General features: G+C 47.5%; 3 protein-coding genes across 4 annotated transcripts; 2 read left to right on the top strand and 1 right to left on the bottom strand.

The window, feature by feature from the left end:
* Positions 1 to 1,729: 1,729 nt before the first annotated feature.
* On the bottom strand, positions 1,730 to 3,830 carry LOC132085013 (small proline-rich protein 2H-like). Of its 2 annotated transcripts, none has more exons than XM_059490355.1 (2): positions 3,802 to 3,830; positions 1,730 to 2,866 (listed from the first exon to the last, which is right to left on the bottom strand). In XM_059490355.1, the coding sequence occupies exon 2, from the start codon at positions 2,851 to 2,853 to the stop codon at positions 2,422 to 2,424; it is 432 nt and encodes a 143-aa protein (XP_059346338.1). In that variant the 5' UTR covers positions 2,854 to 2,866; positions 3,802 to 3,830; the 3' UTR covers positions 1,730 to 2,421. The 2 variants fall into 2 exon arrangements, with proteins under 2 accessions (XP_059346338.1, XP_059346339.1); XM_059490356.1 differs by lacking the exon at positions 3,802 to 3,830 and adding an exon at positions 3,082 to 3,305.
* A 3,299-nt stretch (positions 3,831 to 7,129) lies between these two features.
* LOC132085024 (claw keratin-like) lies at positions 7,130 to 8,768 on the top strand. Its single transcript, XM_059490367.1, has 2 exons — positions 7,130 to 7,155; positions 7,604 to 8,768. Exon 2 carries the CDS (start codon positions 7,619 to 7,621, stop codon positions 7,991 to 7,993), a length of 375 nt encoding a protein of 124 aa, XP_059346350.1. The 5' UTR covers positions 7,130 to 7,155; positions 7,604 to 7,618; the 3' UTR covers positions 7,994 to 8,768.
* Positions 8,769 to 16,599: 7,831 nt separating this feature from the next.
* LOC132085028 (keratin-associated protein 6-5-like) lies at positions 16,600 to 18,233 on the top strand. Its single transcript, XM_059490374.1, has 2 exons — positions 16,600 to 16,625; positions 17,481 to 18,233. The coding sequence occupies exon 2, from the start codon at positions 17,503 to 17,505 to the stop codon at positions 17,860 to 17,862; it is 360 nt and encodes a 119-aa protein (XP_059346357.1). The 5' UTR covers positions 16,600 to 16,625; positions 17,481 to 17,502; the 3' UTR covers positions 17,863 to 18,233.
* Positions 18,234 to 21,599: the final 3,366 nt, after the last annotated feature.

The raw sequence follows: 21,599 nt of genomic DNA, 5'->3' as shown, positions 1-21,599 counted from the left end.
TACTATATAAATTGATATATAATCCAATATATATAATATATAATATATATAATATATATATAAATGTAATATTTATATTATATATATTATGTTTAATTAAGAAATAGTCAGCTTCTTATTGTGATGGCATGAATTATAACATCTGCATTGTCTCACCCTTCACGTGAGACTGAAAACAAAATAAAATTTTTAAAAGTCTCTCAGTTGCCCCATGTCTGGGTCAGAAAAGGGTTTAATCCGACATCTGATCTCCCTTCCAGGGCACGAACCACCCAAGAGGAGTCCCGGGGAGCCCGGACCTGCTTTTCCAGCTCTCCACACAGGATGGGCCCTGTTCCATCCCTTTATCACAGCGGCATCACCAGGGCAGCAATTTGGGATTTCCACACCCGCCGTGCTCCATCTTCCCCACCCAGCACCAGCCTGAGCTCCCCAAATCCCTCAGAGAGTGCCCAGTAATATATGTTGTTTGTGGGGTTGTTTGGTTTTTTTGTTTGTGGAGTGGTTTTTTTGGTGAAGTTACTCTGTCCCTCTGTCTGTCCCTGTGTCTGTCTGGCTCGTCCCAGGGTGGAGTCTGGGCTGGAATCAGCAGAGCTCATTATGCAGCAGTTAATTAATGGTGCCCCCAGTAATTATAATTAACACATAACATATAACATATAACATATAACATATAACATATAACATATAACATATAACATATAACATATAACATATAACATATAACATATAACATATTATATATTATAGTACATATAATGCAGTATATAGTATACAGTATACTTTATATATAATGTATATAATACAATATGTTAATATATATTAATATAATAGAGTAGATATATTTTTATATACAATCTAATGTAATATGATAGAAAAGAACAGAATATAATAGTAACTAATATAACTAATATAATATATTATAATTAATAATTCGTTCCTAGTGCCTCCGGCCGCCCCGGGAATGAGGGAGATGAGTCAGGAAGGAACATTCCAGAGGCTCTGCGCCCGCACAGCCACAGGAGGGTGCTCCGAGACCATCCATGGAGACACCACCGAGAAGATCCCGTCCCACCCCTGGACGGGCCGCGACCCCATGGCTGATGTAAAATGCGGATTTTCAGCTCCGAGTCACGTGAAAAGGGATGGACGAAAAACCCAAATTATAAACAAAAAGTTCCACGCAGCAGGGGTTTTATTTGGAATGTTGGGGATGTGCTGGAGAATGAAATAATGCAAAACACAAAGCGAATTCTCTGGCTTGCAGCTGACACATCTCAGGTGGGTATTTAATGTATTTATTGTATCCAAGGAGTTTTTATTATTATATTTAAGGTGTAAATGCTTTGAGGGGGAATTGCTTGACACAAGAGACTCCCTTGACTTGAAAGTCAAGTTCTAGTTTTTACCATTTTTTTTTCTGGGTTTTTTGTTTGTTTGTTTGTTTGTTTTATTTATTTGGTTTGGTTTGGTTTTTGTTTTGTATTGGTTTGGTTTGGGTTTGGTTTTTTTTTTTTTTGTTTTCTGTTTTTTGTTTGTTTGGGTTTTTTTTCTTGTTTGTTTCATATAATTAAAATCCCCGAATCCCTGAAGCTGGAAAAGCCCTCCCAGACCATCAACTCCGACATGAGCCACACCTCCACCTTGGACACCTCCAGGAATGTGACCCCACCACCTCCCAGTTCAATAAAAATGATATTTTTACAAATTTGCCTCCGGAACAAAGTCATAAGCAGAAAAATAAAAGTTTATTTTCAGCAGCATTGGCAGGGGGAGCTGTTTGGTGGCACTGGGGCCACCTGGAGGCCGTGTCATCCATGTGGGTGGCCGAACCCACATCTCCTTCACACGGTCACCGGAATCTCCTTGTGCCACAGAGAGAGTGGAGGAAAGAGGAGAAGAAAAGGAGCTGCGAGACCCCAGAATCTAACACAGGGAATTCATGGAGAGGATGAAACAAGGGCTGCGTCCAGTAGGTGTCAGAAGGTTCCTAGAGGTTCCAGAAAGTTCCGTAAAGAACCAGAAGGTTCCCAAAGGTTCCAAAAGGTTCCTAAAAGAGCCAGAAGGTTCCTAAAAGAACCAGAAGATTCCTAAAAGTGTCAGAAGGTTCCTAAAGGTTCCAGAAGGTTCCCAATGGTTCCAGAAGGTTCCTAATGATGCCAGAAGGTTCCTAAAAGAGCTGGGAGGTTCTCAAAGGTTCCAGAAGGTTCCTAATGGTGCCAGAAGGTTCCTAAAGGTTCCAGAAGGATCCCATTGTTTCCAGAAGGTTCACAAAAGAGCCAGAAGGTTCCAGAAGGTTCCCAAAGGTGCTCAGGAGTGGTTTCAGCAGGAGAAGCATGGTGTTCCCAGGAGTTGCCCCTTGGTGCTGGATGTCCTCCTGCTCTTCGTGCCCTGGCCATGCCCTGGGTGCCCAGTGAGGTTTTACTGCCCACAGTTGTACTGGTAACTGTTGGACCACTGGTAGGAGTAGGGCCCAGAGCGCTCCTGGCACACGGGGCTTGGGGCACACACCTGGGGACACCTGAGCACGCCCTGCCCGCAGCGGGGCACGCCCAGGAGCTGCGGGATGGGCGCGGAGCAGGAATCCAGGCATCGGGAGCTGCTGCACGATGAGGAGGAGGAGGAGGAGTGCCCTTCCACCATGCGCATCTCCACGCAGCTGGGCCGGCAGGGGCTGGGCAGGGTTTTCCTCACTGTGCAGAGTTTGGGTGCCACGGGGGTGCAGGGTGAGCAGGGTGAGCAGGGCAGCACCAGCTCGGAGCTGGGGCACTGCTGGGGGAAGGTGAGTGTCGAGCTCTGCACCCCGCCAGGGATGAAGCACTGCTGCTTGTACTGGTAGTTGTAGTAGGACATGGCTCTGGGGATCCTGGAAAACACAGGAGGGAGTTGAAGGAATTCCCTGCTGAGCTCAGCTCTCAGCTCTCCACCCAAACTTGTTTTTCCCTCAAAAACTCCCCCACAGCTCCAGCTGTTGAGCTGTAATCCCTTGGAAAAGGCGAATTTTGGGATCTGGGATTTGTGCTGAGGCTCTCAGTTCTTTAGGATAAAGACCCTCATTTATTTCCTTTCCAGGTGCCTCACCTGACACTGGAATTTCTTTCTGCCAGCAGAAGGAAAAGCAAAGGAAGGAATCGCCCTTGGACCTCCTGGGATGTTTCAGACCCCTCCTCTCATCCCCGGTTGCTCCAAGCCCTGTCCAACCTGGCCCTGGACACTTCCAGGGATGGGAAATCCATGGAATTACCTGGGATCCTCACAGGGAACAATTCCTTCCCAAAATCCCACCCAAATTCCCCCTCTGTCCCTCTGACCCTATTCCCTGTGTCCTATTCCTGCAGTTCCTGAGGAAAAGTCCCTCTCCAACTTCCATGGAGCCCCTGGAGATCCTGGAGGGGCTCTGGGGTCTCCACAGGCTCAGCATTCCCAGCCTGGCAAAGACTAATCCAAACCTGGATAATTATCACCTGAACTACTGAAACAAGTGGCCTTTAATTAAGGACAAATCTAGAACTCAATTTTAACAAAGCAAATGAAAATTTTTGGTTTAATAAATAAATAAACAAATAAATAAGAAGGTGAAGAAAGCTCACATCCCAAATCGGGTGAGGTTCTGTAAGTCTCAGGCTCAACTTTAAAACCATTTTCCTGTCTCTGCCTTAAAAAAAGTCAGCAACAAACCCAAAAAAGAACCTTTATCTGCAACAACCCTCTTCATTCCCAGTGCCAGGATATTCCAGATTCCAGCTCCAAATCCCAGCAGAATTGTATTTTCTGAGGAGTAGAAATAGGGAAACAACTTACCGAGCTCACAGTGGAGAGTAAGGACTGGGTGGAAAGCTTGGAAATGGGGGTTTTTATATGGAGTTTTTATAGTCCTTCAGGCTTCATGGAAAACCTGAGCCACAGAGTGCCAAATCCTAATAAACCACAGCAGGGAATTTGTTCACATGCAACTTTTCCACTGGCTGTAATTATTTTACTCACTTGGGCTTGTTAAGGTATTGTTATCCCCAAATCCCGTGAAAAATGCCTCACACCCTGCAGATTCTTCCCATTGGAAAGCTTAACTGGGAGAAGGAAAAGATGCCTTTTATCTGGCTGACCTCATTAGGTACCTGAAGAAATCCAAACCTCCCCTCCTAAAGCTCCTTTTGTGGGAGTGACCAAGGGGAAGCAGCGCTGGGGGAGCGGGAATTGATTGGGGTCATCCCAATGGTTCAGGGACCATCCCAATGACTCTGGGGTCATCCCAACGAGCTCTGGGACCATCTCAACAACTCTGGGACCATCCCAACAGCTTTGGGACCATCCCAACGAGTCTGGAGTAATTCCAACAGCTCTGGAACCATCCCAACAGCTTTGGGACCATCCCAACAGCTCTGGGGTCATTCCAATAGCTCTGGGGTCATTCTAACAGCTCTGGGATCATCCCAAAGGATCTGGGATCATCCCAGTGGCTCTGGGGTCATTCAAACAGTTCTGGAACCATCCCAACAGTTTAGCTTTGCACCCAGAGCTTGGCTTTGTCCCCATGCCTTGCGCTGGGCCCTGGGGAACGATCCTGTGATGTCATTAGGGTAATTAGCAGCCTTTGATGTGCCGGGACGCGGCCTTGAAATTGGCTCTGTGCTGGCGTTGCTGAGCCAGGCCGGCTTGGCTCGTGTCAGACATTAATGAGCGTTTGTGAGGGGTTTATGAGGTCCTGTTATGAAGGTGTTGTTTAATGTCTGTTCCATGTGCAGGTAAACACTGGGATGAGCCAGCTCAGCACCTCCAAAGTGTCTTCATTAATCAGGAGTGTCTTAATTTATCACCAGAGTGTCTTCATTTATCACTAAAATGTCTTCCTGTATCAGCAGGGCAAAGTTGAGTTTTGGGGTGAGAACAGGCTCTGACAAAGGTGTTTTTCCCTTTTTCCAGCTCAGAGTAGCCCTTGGAAAAACAGCCCAGCTGGACGTTGTGGTTTAGCTGTGGTTTTATTTAATTAGTAAATGCACTGCGTGTTTGTGTGTTGGAAAGGGGAGCAAAGTCATCAGGGAATCGTGGGGTGGTCTGGGTGGGAAGGACCTTCAAGAACATCTCATTCCACCCTGCCATGGGCACGTGGGAGGTGGGATTGTCTCTCCAAACTCCTGAGAGGACATTTGGAGCCCCCATCCCCGGAGGTGCCCGAGGAATCCCGAGGACATTGGTCTGGATGTCCAGGTGGGGTTGGGCCCAGCTTGGACTCCATGACCTTGGAGCTCTTTTCCAACCCCAGCGATCCTGAGATTCTTTTTTGGGTGTTCCATTGGTCTCAGGGATGGGTTGGATCCCTGGTCCCTGTTTGTCTGAACACTCCACCCACATTGGTGACCTCAGGGCTCTCCCTTCTCTGGGGCTCAAATCTCCCTTGATCCTTTCAGGTTTATCTTTACAAAGTCAGTGATTTTTTGTGTTTTGCATCTTTATCTTTAGAAGAGCTGACATTGGATCCTTCAGCCTGCCTGGGCTGGAAAATCGAGCTGACACTGCTCTGTTGTGCTCCTCACTCAGGTGCTGAGTTTGGGCCACGTGTCGCCTGTTGATTCATCACTTTTATTTCCTGGTTGTGCCTGACCTGTTACAACTCTGTTAACAGCGATACAGTGACAACATCAGGGCACTAATGAGCTTTTATGGTGTGTTTGGAAACACCTGCAGAAAGCCTTGACATGTTTCTTTTCAGGGTTAATGTTTGTGTTCACGGAAATCCACCCTGCGGTGACAGGAGCCCCGAGCAGAGGGAACAAATCCCAGCATTGTGGATTCCTCCCACGCTGGAGTAAAGATCTGGACTCTTCATTATCAACAAATCCCTAAGATAAGATTTAACATCTAGTTTAATCTTCAGGTGGCTCAAACCACTAATTAGTTATTAATTCCAGGCCAGTTTAATCCAAGGTGAGGATGGATGTTGCAATCCCCATGGTTATCTTTGATTATTGTTGGGGTCCCACCCCTGGAAGTGTCCAAGGCCAGGATGGATAGGGCTTGGAGTGACCTGGGACACTGGAAGGTGGAATGCAATGGTCTCGGAAGTCCCTTCCAACCCAAGGGAGGAGTCCTTGAGATGAGGTTTAATAAAAGACAGCAGAAATAGGAAAATACTTTTGTTTTTTTAACCAAATGGGAACCAGAATGGGGCAGTTGCTGGGGGTGCGAGTGCCTATCCAGCTCACACCCGTGCCACCCTCGACATCTGTCCCAGAGCCTCCTCCTCAGATTTAGCAGGATGATAACCCCAACCAGCAGGCATTCATCAGCAGCTGGCATTCCAGAGGCATCTCCCACTTGTTGTTCCCAACGTCAGCTGTTCAGGTGCCCTTCGGTCAGAGAGGTGACTCCGTGGAAAAAATGCTTGACGAAGTCTTGCCTCTGTCACACCCTGTTTATGGCCCTTTTTGCCATTCCCCAAATCCAGTCATGATTTATGGTTTCGAAAATATGGGAGTTTTTAATGTGATATTAAATGTGGTCTTGCCTTTCTTTCTGTTTTATTGTTCGAATGTCTAAATTGGGTACTCGGTGTCGGGTTGAAAGAGGTGTCCTGACTTATTTGAGTCTGTAACTATAAAGTTCAGGATTTTTGCAGTGAACCAGAGCTTTGATCAGACTTTTTATTAGTTTAAAGAACCCAGAACACAAATTATTCTTCTTTCATCAAATATTTCATTCAAGAACCCAGAACTCCAGTTTATCCTCACTTTTTCAGCTCTTTCTGGGTTCAGTCAAGGATATTTTTATCCAGAAAAATGTCTGGTTCCCCCTTGCCAAGGAATGAGTCCAGTAATGGAGAAGATCAAACCTAAACCCCATAAATATTTTCCCTTTGAGATGCAGAGACAAAGAAACCCCTCCCTATAAAGCTGAAATTGCAGAGTGGAGAAGACAGTAAAGGACAGGTCATGCAGGACACAAGGGCAAGGCAGCAATTATCAAGAGTGATTTATCTAAAACAATTAGCATCCGTTAACAAAGCTCTGCAGGATCTGGAAAGAATCGTGGTTAGTAATTGATTAGGAAGTTCTGCATGTGGCTGATTCACGTGCTGGGCACTTCGAGGCCGAGTATAAAAGTGCCCGAGCTCACATCTCACACCATCACCTTCTCTTGTCTCACTCTCTGGTGCTGTAGGTAAGTGAATTCCTAAATTCCTGGACTCCTGAGCTGCTGAATTCCTCCTCTAACCCAACCTTCAAGTGTGGTTTGGGGATCAGGCTGACATTGTGCTGATGGGAACCACTGGATGTGGCACTTGGGGATTTGTTCTGGTTGGGAAGGTAGGGATTGATCACAGGTTGGACTCCTGGGGGGATTTTCCAACCTCAGGCATTCTGGGATTGGTAAATGAATCCATTTGTGACTGCTCAGCCACTGGGAAATGCATATCCGGGTGAGATCTAAGTAATATTTCATGAATATTCCATTTGCATTCAGTACACAATTCAGGGATGCATTTTGGGTGCTGATCTATCAGAATCCTCCCTGTCCCTTGAGCCTCTTGGTACCCTTTTATCCTCGTGTTTGACTACGAAACCAACATGAATTTTGTTTTATTTTCCCGCTTTTCTGTGCCCCACAGATCCCCACCCAAGCCATGGTTCACTCCCTGAGCCCCTGCACCGACGGCAGCCCCTCTCCCTGCGGCGTGGCCGTGCCCCAGCCCGTGGCCGACTCCTGCAACGAGCCCTGCGTCCGACAGTGCCCGGACTCCACTGTGGTCATTTACCCTCCTCCTGTGGTGGTCACCTTCCCCGGGCCCATCCTCAGCACCTTCCCCCAGCAGAGCACCGTGGGCTCCGTGGGAGTGCCCGAAGTCGGAGCCGGCGCCGGGGGCAGCGCCGGAACCGGTGTCGGAGCTGTTGTTGGAGGTGGTTTCGGTGCTGCCCGAACCCCTGGAGCTTCCCAAGTTTATGGTGGGGCCAGGTGGGGCCGGGGGTACCCGGTTGGCAGCTGCAGACCCTGCTGCTAAGGTCATGGCTGGACGAGGGTGACTGGCAGGACGTGGCTCTAGGGAGAGTCTTAAAACCATCTGTGGATGTTTGAAGGCCTCAAAAAAATCCGTTTCCATCCTTCTACCCTTCCTGGTTTTCCTTCTCTAAAGATTTCCTCTCTTTCCAAGCACTCTTTTCTCAAAGCTATGGTTGTTCCTGGTTCTTTGGGGTGTTCTCAAAGCTAAGGGTTGTTCCTGGTTCCTTGGGGGCTTGTTGGGATCTTTGTAGGTTTAGATTAGGGAGAATTTAGGATTTTAGATTTTTGAAATTTAGATTTTAGGGAGAGATTAGGAGGGAATTCTTTCTTGTGACGACCTGGCACAGGTTGCCCAGTGAAGCTGTGGCTGCCTCATCCTTCTGGAAGTTTCCAAGGCCAGGCTGGATGAGGTTTGGAGCAACCTGGGATAGTCAAAGTTTCCCTGCCCATGACAGGGGTGGGACTGGCTCATCTTTAAAATCCCACCCAAACCATTCTGTGCTTCTGTGACTGTGGCAATGTCAAGGATCTGGTCTGAGACCCCTTTCAGATCCATTTCTAAGCTCTTCCCGTGGCTCCTGATGGATAAAAACGGTTCTGCAATGCCCCAGCCCCATCTCTGCTGCCGTGCTGTGTGACCAAGGCTGGCTGTCACCACAGGAGGAGCAGCCCCAGACATTCTCTGAGTCACCCTGCATCAAACCACGGCTTGTGGGCAGTTTGTAACCTGTGCTGTGTCTCACCTGCTCTTCCTCATTAAACCAGATGTCACAGCAGCTTCCTGGTGTCTCTGTGTGTCCCCTGTCCTTGTCCTGCTGCACCAACGCCATCCTGTCACCAGGAGAGGGAAATTCATGAAGGATCTGGCCAAGGTCTGTGTGGGATCTCCTTTGCACAGCCTCAGCTGTCCTTCCCCACATTCCCACATTCTGTAGAGAATTTTGCTCAGTTTTGGCTTTCCTGGGTCCTTTTCCTGGTGTCCTGGAGATCCTGACAGTGACAGGAGCAGAGAACAGGGTTGGAAAAGCCCTCCAGGATCACAGAGTCCAAGCTGTGCTTGAGCCCCATCAACGTCCAGTCCTGCCTTGGACACCTTCAGGAATGGTTACTCCAAACCTTCCTGAGCCCCTTCCAAGGCCTTTTCCCTTTCCCAGGAGGAATTTCCCCAAATTTCTCACCCTGAGCCCTGCCCTGACAGAGCCACCACTGTTCCCTCTTGTCCTGTCCCTGTTCCTTGGGATCAGATCCCAAAATTCCCACTACAAGAGCCCAAAATTCCCCCTGGACCCACCTTTTCTCTGGGATCAGACCCCAAATTCCCCCTGGACCCCCATTTTCTCCAGGCTGAGCCTCCCTAACTCCCTCAGGATCCTCCATTCCCTTTTCCAACTGCTCCAACCCCATTCCCACCCCTGGACACTCTCCCCCTTCAATAACCAGGATAACCTGGACATGATTTTGATGCTCCCTCATGGAATTGGGGATTTCTTTGGGAATAAATTGGTAATAAACCTTTCCCCAGCTCTGAAATGTTATGCAGAGTGTGGGGAACAGCCTAAGTGTCTTTAAGGATTGCAGGATGACGTGGGAATGTGGGATTATTCCAGGGTAGTCACTCTTTGGGGAATTATTATCCTCATGTGGAAGGAAAACAAAGCTGCCCAGGCACTGTAATTAATGTTGGCGAGCTCTGGAGCAGTGATTAAACCAGATTCTCCCCAACCACATAATCCTTACAAAAAGAGAAATCTCTCAAACCTCAAAAGCCAGGCAGAAATCTCCCAAACCTCAAAAGCCTTTGTTGTTGGGAGCATTTGGGAATGAGCTGCAGTTTGTTTACACCTCTCAAGATGCTCTTTCACACCCTAAATTGAGATCTGTGTTCACCACAAACCAGAAAAATCAGTGAAATGATGGAATTCTGCCAGTGGGTTTTATAGAACCATTTTTATACATTTTTATTCCTTTTGCTATAAAACCCCCTGTGTGAAATGTCCTTTCACAGGACTAAAGATATCAGGTGTCTCACTAAGAAAATTCAATGCCTTTTTAAGATAGAAGCATTACCTAATATCTCTTAGGCTCATTATTGAGCCCAATTATTCAGTTTAATGTTAATTATGGGTTAATTTCCATTTAAATATGGTGAATTTTGAAATTATTTTTTCTCTTGTTGCCATTTTTTTCCTGGTTCCATGCCCCACTTTCCCTTCTCCTAAAAGGCTGGAATTTTTAACAAATAATTAAAAAATTTAGTCCAGTTTGGGTGATAATGGGGTGCCCAACTTCTAATTTGGGACGAGTTTAGTCTTTATGGAAGATCCTGAGCCTTGAAGAGAATCTTGGTGCTGGAGGCATCTCCTGTGGCATTAAATGTTCCCAAGGGAACATTTAAATGGATAATTCCCCATGAATACATTCCGGAGTCGCAATGGAATTACAGGAGTTGGTTTGCAGTTATTTAAATCACCCGGCTGTCGCCTGTTTTGATAATATCACAGCCAGGCCGCAAGTTCCTCTCCCCATCCCACTTTTCCTGAGCCTCAGGACACAAAATAATTCAGGTTTTGGGATCTCAGAGAGATCAAGGAAGTTGTGGAGGAGCTGATGGTCGGAAACTGGAGTGACAGGAAAGGGGGAATCAGTTCAGGGGGAAATTTAGGTTGGATTTTGGGAAGTTCTTCAGTTCTTCCACGTGAGGCCCTGGCACAGGGTATTCCATGGATTACCCATCCCTCAGGACACAAAATAATTCAGGTTTTGGGATTTGGGAGGGATCAAGGGAGCTGTGGAGGAGCTGATGGTTGGAAACTCAAACAACAGGAAATTGGTTCAGACTGAGAAAGTGGAAATTTAGGTTGGATATTGTGAGGCCCTGGCACAAGATATTCCATGGATTCCCTACCCCTGGAAGCGCTCCAGGCCAGCTTGGAGCCACCTGGGATGATCTTTAAGGTCTCTTCACCCACCCAGAACAAATGTAGGAGAAAAATGTTCCTGAGACATCAGGATAGATCCATGGAGAACGAGATTTGGTGTTGGGAGGGGTCTGGGCAGCAATTCCAGGATGATCTGGAACTTCCTGACTTCTCCTGACGAGCTGGAATGAACAGGTGAGGGAACGTCCCGTCCCTGCTTGGTGACTCCTGCGACAGGAGCATCTGAGGTGAGGAATTTGGCACTCCAGTGCCTCCAGAAGGGTGACCTGCAGCAGAGGAGGAGATCCGGAAGGTGCCCTGTATCCCTGGAACTGAGGGACGCCCTCAGAGCCACCACATTCAAAGCAGGAAGGGGAAGTGAGGTGGGAGCCAGGTGGCTCCAGGTCAGCGTAGTGCCGGGAGGTGAGGTCAGGTGAAAGGGCTGGGACTGGCAGGAAATCACCACCTGTGGGTCCTGTCCCCAGGGAAAGATCTGAGGGGGACATCAGGAGGCGAGGACATCACAAATGGTGCTGTGCTGGCAAACAAGTGGCACCAAAGGACTCAGAATTTCACCCAGATCTTTGTCTTCCTGGGGTTTATTCTATCTCCCCTCCTATGCAAGGCTGTCCAAGCCCTTCCCTGCTCTCAGTGCAGGCAGGAGAAGACTTTGTGTGCCCGAGGCATCCCAGGGAGATAAGCTGAGCTTACCAGGCTGGGAGACTCCACCATTTCCTAATGCTTTCCCCGGGGAACCCAGCCCATTTCTCTGCTGACAGCAGGAGGGTTGCAAAACCTCCCTTAAAGGCTTTGCCGCATTCAAAGGGCGGCTCTGATTTACTGGGGCCGTGCTCTGCTTGGGGGGGAGGCTCCTCCCTGACCTTCCCCCAATCCTGGGGCACCCCAATTTGGGGCTGTCCTGCTCAAATTGGGGCACGAAGGAATCTGACCCGCCCTTGCTGTTGGCTGGGGTTGCTCCTGCCCAGACAAGGAAATGGAGCTCCGGAGCTCAGCTCTGCTCCTTGGAATGGGCTCCAGGTCAGAGTTTTGGGGAAATCAATGACACGATGGAAAGAAATGGATGTTGGGCTGGAGGATCAGCGTTTCTGCTGACTGCTCCTGGTTTTCTGCCCATGGAATGGCTTCTCCAAACCTCCTCCCTTAATTATTTTGTCAAGCCTTTCCTCCACTTTGCTCTGAAAGCTGGGAAATGCAAAAATGCTTCTGCAGGAGACCACCATGGCAAGAGGAGGGGTGGCCATGGCTATCTCTGGGAGATCAGCCCTCAAAGACGTGACCCCTCAAAGTCACTCCTGCAATGACATTTTTGACTCCTGCTGAGCTCTTTGATGTGGAACTGGGCTCACAGGGGATCCAGGCAGCTCTGCCTGGGCTCTGCTTGTTGAAACACCTATCATCTTTAGTATTCTAAACCTAAATCCTCTTTAGTATTCAAAACCCGAATAATTTTTAATATTCTACATCTAAACAATCCTTCGTGTTTGAAGCCTACGTAATTTTTATGCTTCTAAATCTAAATAATGCTTAAGTATTTGAAGCCTAAATAATCTTAATTATTCCAAATCTAAATAATCTTTAATATTTTAGACCGAAATAATCTTTAGCTTTCTAGATCTAAATAATCTTTAATGTTTTGGACCTAAATCATCTTTAGCATGCCAAACCCAAAGCAGTGCTCCTGCAGGGGCATGGCAGGAGCTCCCTGAAGAACCGGCTGCTTCATCTGCAGAGGAGCTGAACCCTCCAGCAGCTGGCCATGGCTTGGCTGCCTTTGGTCTTTCGTCTTGGGTGGCTTTAACCTCGAGCATCACCGATCTCCTGCCTTGGACAGCCACGAGATCCCCCTCAATCTCTTGTTTGTGTGATTTATCGCCCAGGACCCTCTCTGGGGGAAAAATCACCTGAGTGATGCCTCTTTCTGCAGAAACATTTGGGTAAACCCAAAGTCAAGGGTTAGTTAAGGTTTCTCCTTCTGCTGGGGGAAATGAGTCAGGGCAGGAGCCATTGAGATGGAGATGTGGTGACAGTCCCTAACATCCAGAGCCTGGCCTGCCCTCTCATTGCAGGGCTCCTGAGGGTGGCTGAGGGTCCCTTTAAAGTGCCCAGACAAAAACAGAGCAGACATTTGAAGCTTCTGACTGGAGTAATTTTAATGGAAATGAGAAGCAGTGAGGAACAGAAAGAAGAAGTTGGCAGAGATAAAGAAGAGGCTTTGATGAGCAGAGCGTTCCCAATGGTGGGCGATGATTTTCCTGGTGGAAATGGTGGAGTTTGCCAGTCCAAATGTTTCTTTTTTTGTGTTCACTGTCACGTGAGTAGCAGCAGGGACTGAGAACAGGAGCTCCTCTGCTAAAAGCCACTTTTGGTCAGAGTTGAACAAAGTGGATTCTTTGCAAAAAGTTCCACACAAAGTCGCTGCGGATGGACTTAAAAAAGCACTTTCCTCACACCCAAAAGTCTCCTTCCACTCCACCAAAGTGCTCTAAAGGTGGCTCAGCCCTTTGAAAGCGACGGCTAGAGAGACAGGAGATCCTACAGAGGGTTACATGGAGTGTCCTACACAGCCTGGCGCCCACACATCCATCAGAGGCGTGAGCGCTCGGCGTTCCTCAGTACCATAACCAAAGCCATAAATCCATGTCCTGCATTCCATCCCGGGGGAGCTACTCCTGCTGGGAACAGCTCAGAGGGTTCTGTCCCCAAACTGAACAGAGAAGGGGAGACTTAATCCCATGTTTCCCAAGTTACCAAAGTTACCCATGCAACCCAGGAGCCCAGGGAGCCCCTCGATCCTCCCCGAGAGCTTCCCAACGATGTCCCCATTCAGGTTGGCGTAGACAATCCCACGGATGTTTCCGGAGGGGTGGAAGAAGTTTCCAACATTCCTGAAACCAGATGGGGGCACATCTTGGCACTGGTCCCGGTAGAAGCTGAAGGAGCGCCTGGGACGGAAGCTGGAGCTGCCAAAGCCACCAAAGTTGTCATTGCTGCCCTGGGCACTGCAAGCGTTGTCACAGCACTCCTTGAAGGAATTCATCCTTGTTGATTTGGAGAGCCTGGAACACACACCCAGAAACAAAATTTATGAGCTGCTAAGGGCAGAGCAAAGGCTCCGACTCGGTCCCTCCTGCGCATCGGTTTAACCCTCTTAATTAACTCCTTTATTTCTGTAATCTCCTCAATCCCAAACAACTTTGCTTTTTTTTCCCCTTGTCAACTTTTGGAAACTGCTGACTAAACGTAGTGAATGAGAGTTTTACCAGCTGAGAGCTAAGATTTCCTGCTCCAGAAATCAGAGAAATGTAAAAAATGAAAGAAAAATGCAATAAATATAACCCAGAACAGAAAATTACTTTTTACTACAAAATTGTGGTAGCAAATTTCCAGTTTTAAGCTCTTTAAAGCCTAATATTTCAAAAAGCACAGGAAAGAGGAGCAAAAAGCCTTGAGTAGAAGACCAAAATTCCTTGAGATTGCAGGGAATTTTGGGCTTGGCGTTGGCTCTAAAACTACAAGAAATTTCCTACAGAATGTCTGTACCTGCATGTAGACACAGGTTTCTATTTATATGCTATAAAATATACACAGATACAGCAGTACCTTTCAAATAAATAAATAAAAAACCACTATGAAGTTAATACGTATTCATATTCATATCCAAGTTCATATCCAAGTTCATATTTTATATTTAATTTTACTTATAAAGAAATATTTAGAGAAACATACGCACAGGAGAGTAGAGCCAATACACACCTCTGCTTCGCTGAGAGGAGAAATTGAGAGGAGAAGTCGAGAGGAGTGGATGACTTTTCGGAGTCGGGGGTCTTATACCTTCCAAAGCGGGCCATCCCACTCCTTATTCCTCCAACCTACGTCACAACATTTTCATATTTTCTGCGCTTGGCGTCGCGGCGCCTACGTAAACCCTTTAGAATTTCTTTAATCTTAAAGCATTTCCAGGGAAATTGCCGCTGAATTCCTTGTGGCCAAACCAAGGAGGTACTTGAGGAGATATTTATTAATTTGGAGAGATATTTATTTGGGGAAATATTCAGATTATTAAGGCAGTGGCCTTGTAGGTGGTCCGTTGGGGGTATTATACCTTCCAAAGCGGGTCATCCCACTCCTTATTCCTCCAACCTATGTCACAACCATTTTCATATTTTCTGCGCTTGGCGTCGCGGCGCCTACGTAAACCCTTTAGAATTTCTTTAATCTTAAAGCATTTCCAGGGAAATTGCCGCTGAATTCCTTGTGGCCAAACCAAGGAGGTACTTGAGGAGATATTTATTAATTTGGAGAGATATTTATTTGGGGAAATATTCAGATTATTAAGGCAGTGGCCTTGTAGGTGGTCCATCGGCTTCGCGTTAGCGCTTCTGGTGCCGCTGGCGGAGGACAAAGAGAGAGGTTTTGCTTTGGTGTCCTGAGGATTGAGGAGCCTCCACTCAGCATCTCCATGACCTTCCTGGTGGAGTCTCCCAGGGTGTTCGTATCCCAGCTTCTCCAACAACAACCCAACAGCAACTCCAACAATTTTCCAACCACCTTGTGGGCGTTCCCAAATATTCCTTCCAATTTTAAGCGATTTTTTTGGGATAATTTTTGTCATTCATGGAAGAGCATCACCTTAATATGGCTCAGGAAGCAGAGACCTTGAGGAATGACCGTATTATTAAATCTGGAGGTGGCAAACTATTAATATTTAAATCCAGCAACACTTTGCAAATTGAAAACATCAATGAGTGTTTATGAAGTGCTTTGGTATTCAAAATTCAGTGGAAGCCTCAACATCCTGCTTGCTCATTATTACGCTTATTTTATATTCAAATTAATGCCAGAAATTAGGTGAAGGTCACCCAAGGAGCTCTGCCCTAAACTCCACAGTTCCTCCCTACCACAACTTCTGCACGTGGCGATTCTTTGTGGAAAAATTACCAGCAAGGTTCTTTTAGTGTTCATTTAGTGCTCTTTTAGTACTAATCCTGATAATTTCTTTATTTCCAGATCAAATTGAGGCTTGAATTCTCCACTTTGCTCTGCTGAACTGGGGTCAAGCTTCCGGTGAATGACACTGCAAAAAATGCAGTTGGATTTTTGTTAAAAACATTCTTCCTGCTCCTGCAGCAGCATGGCTTTGATTCAGGAGCACTTTGGAATTGAGATCTGTTTATAATTCTGCTCCTTTTTCCTGAAGTTGATGAGATTTAATGTAAAGTCCCTACATTTACATTTCCTTTAGATAAAACCCCATGGTGCATCTTCCTACTGAACACAAATACTTTCAAACATGTTGGAAAGTTTTCTTTTTTTACTGAAAACTTCTCTCTCTCCAATGACCTTGAGAAATCAGAAACAGCATTTCTATAATACTAAAAAAAATTTCAGATTTGACAAAGGAGGCAGTAAAATGGTATCAGGCATGTTGCTGGCCCAGAAAATGTTAAGATGAAAGAAACCTGTAATACATAGGACATACGGGAACACACTAATAATCCCAAACAATGAGGAAAATTACATTAATTGAAGATATGACGCGTACAGGCAAATTTGTTTGCCAACCAGTAGGATTCCAAAGCTTTTGAATCCACAGGGCGTCTGAGATAAGCCAGGAGGGCAAAGCTGGAGTATAAAAAGGGCTGGGAGCTCAGGGCTCCTCATCAGCTCTCCTGCCTTCTCCTCCTGGTGAACTCGGTAAGCTTTTCCTCCTTTCTTCCCCTACACTGGGAATTTTCCTTTCAGAATTTCTGTTGGTGTTGTGGCTCCTCTGAACTGTCAGATTTTGCTGTTCCTTTTACCTGGGCTTGCTGGGTTCAGCTTTTAAAGCTGCAGGTGGAACTTTCCTGATCCTGTTGGTACCTGGGTTCCCTGATAAGGGATTTTCAGGACAGCAGAGGTAGGAAAGGGTTTCCCTACCACGACTCTTGGTGGGTTTTTTTTCTTAAATCTCCTATTTTATGTGGGATTTTGGGTCTGTCTGGCCACACAGATGTTCTCATGTGTGTCCACGCTGTGTGGTTTCTTCTGTGGGCTCTCAGCATTTCCAGGTGCAAACCAAAATGGGTGGAAAGCGCTGAAATGGGTCTTAGGGAGATGCAGCCAAAAGCTGAGGGGTGTTATCACAGGAAAATTCTGTGAAGACTTTCCTGATGGCATCAGGAATGCAGAGCTCCACAGAAAGCTGATATTGTAAAAGAAAGTTAGGGTTGCTAATTGCCTCAGGAAAAACCCTGAAGCAGCAGCAAGGTTTTGATCTGTGGCCGCTGATTCCATCAGGGGTTCCACCAATGCCAGGAATACGCATTAAATACAAAAGTGTTTAATAGAAATAGTTCAATATGAATATATTGAATCTACATGAATGTAGAATATAAAATCATTTAAAGGCAGTGGGTAGATGAGCAGATTATACAAATGGGGCATTAAAGTAGCAGCTGAGGTCATAGTTTTTCCTCTGCCCTTGTTCTTACGGGACCGGTAAGGAAGATTTTGTGCTCTGAGATTGTACTCTTGGAGTATTTACCACTCATCCTTTCCTCCCCGTTGCAGGTTTTACCTCCATCTCCCAAAGATGACTTTCCTCCAAGGCCAGTGCGACGACGACTGCTACTCCTCCTGCAACTATGGGGGCCTCTACGGCTACCGGGGCTATGACTGCGGGAGCCCCTGCAGCTACCGCGGCTACGGGAGCCTCTACGGCTCCCGCGGCCTCTATGGTCTTGGGGACCGCTATGGCTACGGGAGCCTCTACGGCTACCGGGGCATCTTCGACTCCGGGGACTGCTACGGCTCCAGGGGGCTCTATGGGGGCTACCGGGGCCTCTATGGCTATGGGGACTGCTATGGATACCCCGGGTTCTACTCCGGCCGCTATGGGTTCCCCTTCGGCTCCCGCTACGGCCGAAGGTTCAGCTTCGGGGGCTGCTACTAAAGCTGGAGAGAGCCACCTCAAAACCCAGCCCGGGTTTGGTGGGATTGATGGAGAGTCCAGCAGTGGAGACCGTGGCTGGGCAGAGTTTTGGGGACAAGAGGCATGGCCGGGGTGCTCCGAGAGCTCTGCGCTGCTGCTGAAGGGATGGAGGTGATTTGCCTTCATGCCCCTGCCCCAGCTCTCCTCTCAACCCAGAACTTCTCCTCAATCCTCCAAGCAAACCGAATTCCATGTTTTTGGCTGTACAAAAAATTTCTTCTGATTGGATGATGTGGGTGTTATGTGACTTTGGGAGTGTGGTCTTTCCCTTCTGTATCCCTTCAAAGTTATCTCTGTGTTTCGTTTCTATTAAAGGTTTTTTTCTGCATCAATTCAGCATTTCTCGGTCTATTTGTCATTTAAGTTTCTCAAAGAGCTTGAAATCTTTGGCATCCAAAGTCCTGAGGAAGCCTCAGCATCCTGCTTGCTCTTTTTTTACACTTATTTTAAATTTGAAATAATGCCAGAAATTGGATGGAGGACACACAAATATGAAATCCTTCACAGCAGAAGGATTGGAAGACAAAATTATGAACTCTGAAAAATTATGAATCATCTGTCCAATTCTGGGCCTCTCATGCCGAGATAGATGTTGAGGGGCAGGAGTGTGTCCAGATAAGGGAATGGAGTTGGAGCAGCTGGAAAAGGGAATAAAAGGGAATGGAGGATCCTGAGGGAGCTGGCGGGGGGCTCAGCCTGCAGAAAAGAGGGATCCAGGGGGAATTTTGGGCTCTTCCAGAGAGAATTTTGGGATCTGATCTCAGGGAAGAGGGACAGGACAAGAGGGAACCATGGTGGCTTTGCTTGTGTTGATGTTGGCCTGGAAAACTCAAACCACCCCCTTGATCTTCCACATAAAACAGAAGAAAATCCATTTGAGCTGAATAAAGTCCATTTTTATGGGTGCAGTTTCAATAACATACTAAATCCAAGGACTAAAAGCCAGAAAATGGGGGAGGAAAGTCAGGGATAAAAGGCAAATATTCCTAAAGACAAAAAAAATTGTCCTCATTCCTCCTGGGCAGCCCCTTCCAAGACCTGACCAGGAGGAAATTTCTCCTCGTGTCCAGCCTGAGCCTTTCCTGGCACAGCTCAAGACCATTTCCCCTTGTTCTGTCCCTGTTCCCTGGGATCAGATCCCAAATGCCCCCTGGAAGAGCCCAAAATTCCCCCTGGATCCCTTTTTTCTCCAGGCTGAGCCTCTGTCAAGATTCTCTAGACCCTTCTTGAGATGTTCCAAGTCTGTTCCTTTCCTTGGACATTCTCCAGCCCCTCAATGTCCCCTTTGCCATGAGGGACCCAGCGCTGGACACAGATTCGAGTCCAGAAAATCCCTTCAGAATTCCACAACTCCCAGAATATCCACCCAAACCAAGGACACAGGCAAGAAAACAACTGGATCTCCAGAAGTTTTTTTCAAATGCAGAAAGTATTTAATAGAACAAGAAAAAGAGCTGGCACAGATACAGAAAGATTATAGTTTTGGGATGCTGGAGGCAGCTTCAGGAGATGAGTCACTGCTCTCCAGAACATTCCTTTTTGCTGAAGTTGTGTTGTTCGTCCTTCAGGTCCTCGTAAAAGCAGATCAAAGGCGAGACAGCCGTAACGCTCCCTCACCCAGGGCTGCAGAGCTGTGCTGGAAGTGCTTATTGAAAATGCAGATGACACCAAATCTAATTTCACAGAGGTCCTCCAGCCCCATTGCAGCAACTCCGAGAAGTATCACATGAATTGCAGATCGCCCCTCCCGTTGCTGAAGGGGCCGTGGGAGGCTTTAAACGCAGAACATCAGGAGAGTTGAGAAAGGCAAGAAGAAGGAGACAGAGACAACAACAAAAACCAGAAATTCCAAGACGTTTCAGAGCACAGCAAATCCCCCACTGGTGGTGACTTCACCGTGGTGGCTCTGCACTTGTGCAAACATCAACAGAGGGCTCATCCATTTGTCTTCCGTGGGTCCGTTCATGGGGATTTTTCCGTGGGATCAGCAGCAGGGGTAGCAGCAGGAGTAGGAGCAGCACGAGGGGTAGTAGCAGCGCGTGGTGCAGCATGAGGGGTAGCAGTAGCGCGTGGTGCAGCTCCGGGAGGTGCAGCAGCTGCCGTAGGAGCGGCGGCAGCAGCTCAATATGCGGGAGATGCAGGGGTTGCAGCTGTAGGTGCAGGTGCGGTAGCAGGGGGAGCAGCACAGGCTGTAGCAGCACGGGCTGTAGCAGCACGGGGAGTAGCAGCAGGACATGGTGGGGTGATGCAGGGGTGGAGGTGAGCCTGGGACAGGGAGGGAGAAAAAAGGGGAGAAAAAGAATTTGTGAAGGCAGGGTTGAGGTGTGGGCAAGGTGAGGTTGGGTGGAAATGTTGGGTGAACCCCTCAGGTTTGTGTGGGATTTTCGTGTCATAGATGTCCCAGGAACCCAAGATTCTAGAATTCTAGAAACCCAGAATCCTGGGATTCAAGAAACTCAGGATCCCGGGATTCCAGGACCCCAGAACCCCTGGATTCCAGCATACCAGGATTCCAGAATTATAGAACCCCAGGATCCTGGGATTCCAGAACCCCAGGATCCCCAATATTATTGATGTAGGAAAAAACCTCCAAGATGGAGTCCAACCCCAGCCCAGAGCACTGAGTGCCACATCCAATCAGTGTCTGACTTGAATCCCCCCCAGCATTTTCTGCAGTTCTTGGAAACGCACAACTCAAGGAGTTCATTAAGTCTCCAGCCTCCCTGTCTGCTTTTAATCTTGGCACATGAACAATTCCTTCTCCTGGCTTTGTCAGTGTCAGTTCTAGCAAGGATACTGTGTGGACAAAGAAGGCTTAAACCCTGCAGCTCAGAGCTGCCCCAGGGGCTCCAGAGCGACAAAAACAATTCCTGGGACTTTTCCATATTCCCCATTGCAACATCCCACCACAAAGAGCCATTTCCTCCTTGCACAACCAGGTCTGAAAATTCCAGGTGTCACCACTGGAAAAAAAGAAATCCAGAACTTCTAACTCAGCTTCTCATCTTTCCAAAGACATGGGAATGTCCCCCGGATTAAATTTAACTTCCTATCTTTCCAAAGACATGGGAATGTCCATGGGTCAATGCCCCTCTAGATTAAAAGCACCCAAGAGAAAACACCCACAAGGAAAGGATTTCCCCCCAAATTCAAGGATTCTCCAGGAGAACAGGATCTGGACTTACCGAGTTCAGTGGGAAGAGCAAACCAAGAGGAGCCTTGTGAGGAGCACCAGGGTAGGGAGCATTTTTATATTCCCATTGTGGAGGTCGGAGCAGTTCCCCGAGAGCTCCCCTTAGTCACGGGACAAATTTGGGAAGTACATCAGCAGCCCAATTGCTATAATTGTTTTCCTCTGCATTTAGGACAATTTTGGAATTCCTGGGGTTGAGCACTCTGATTACAGCCCAGGAGATTCTTTCATCTCCAGACTTTCTAGGACAGAGGGATTTCTGGGGACGCACCTGGAGGACACCTGGGGATGGGGCTGGAGGCTACACAGAACAGCTCTAGCCCCAATTCCTGGCCAGCTGGGAAGCCATGCATTGGTTCTTTGCCTTGTGGCCCGACCAGGGAGGTGGGCACTGCACATTTTGGGGTGATGTAAAGCAGCTGGGGAGCGGAGGAGAATCACCCCAAGCGCTCCGCGATTTCCGTCACAATTAATGACAGGGGTTCCATTGATTCTTTTAGGTCCT

The sequence above is a fragment of the Ammospiza nelsoni genome, chromosome 28 (genome assembly GCF_027579445.1).
Source record: "Ammospiza nelsoni isolate bAmmNel1 chromosome 28, bAmmNel1.pri, whole genome shotgun sequence".
Taxonomy (NCBI): Eukaryota; Metazoa; Chordata; class Aves; order Passeriformes; family Passerellidae; genus Ammospiza; species Ammospiza nelsoni.
The sequence above is the reverse complement of the archived record's forward strand: the minus strand, read 5'-3'. Positions and strand labels throughout refer to the sequence as shown.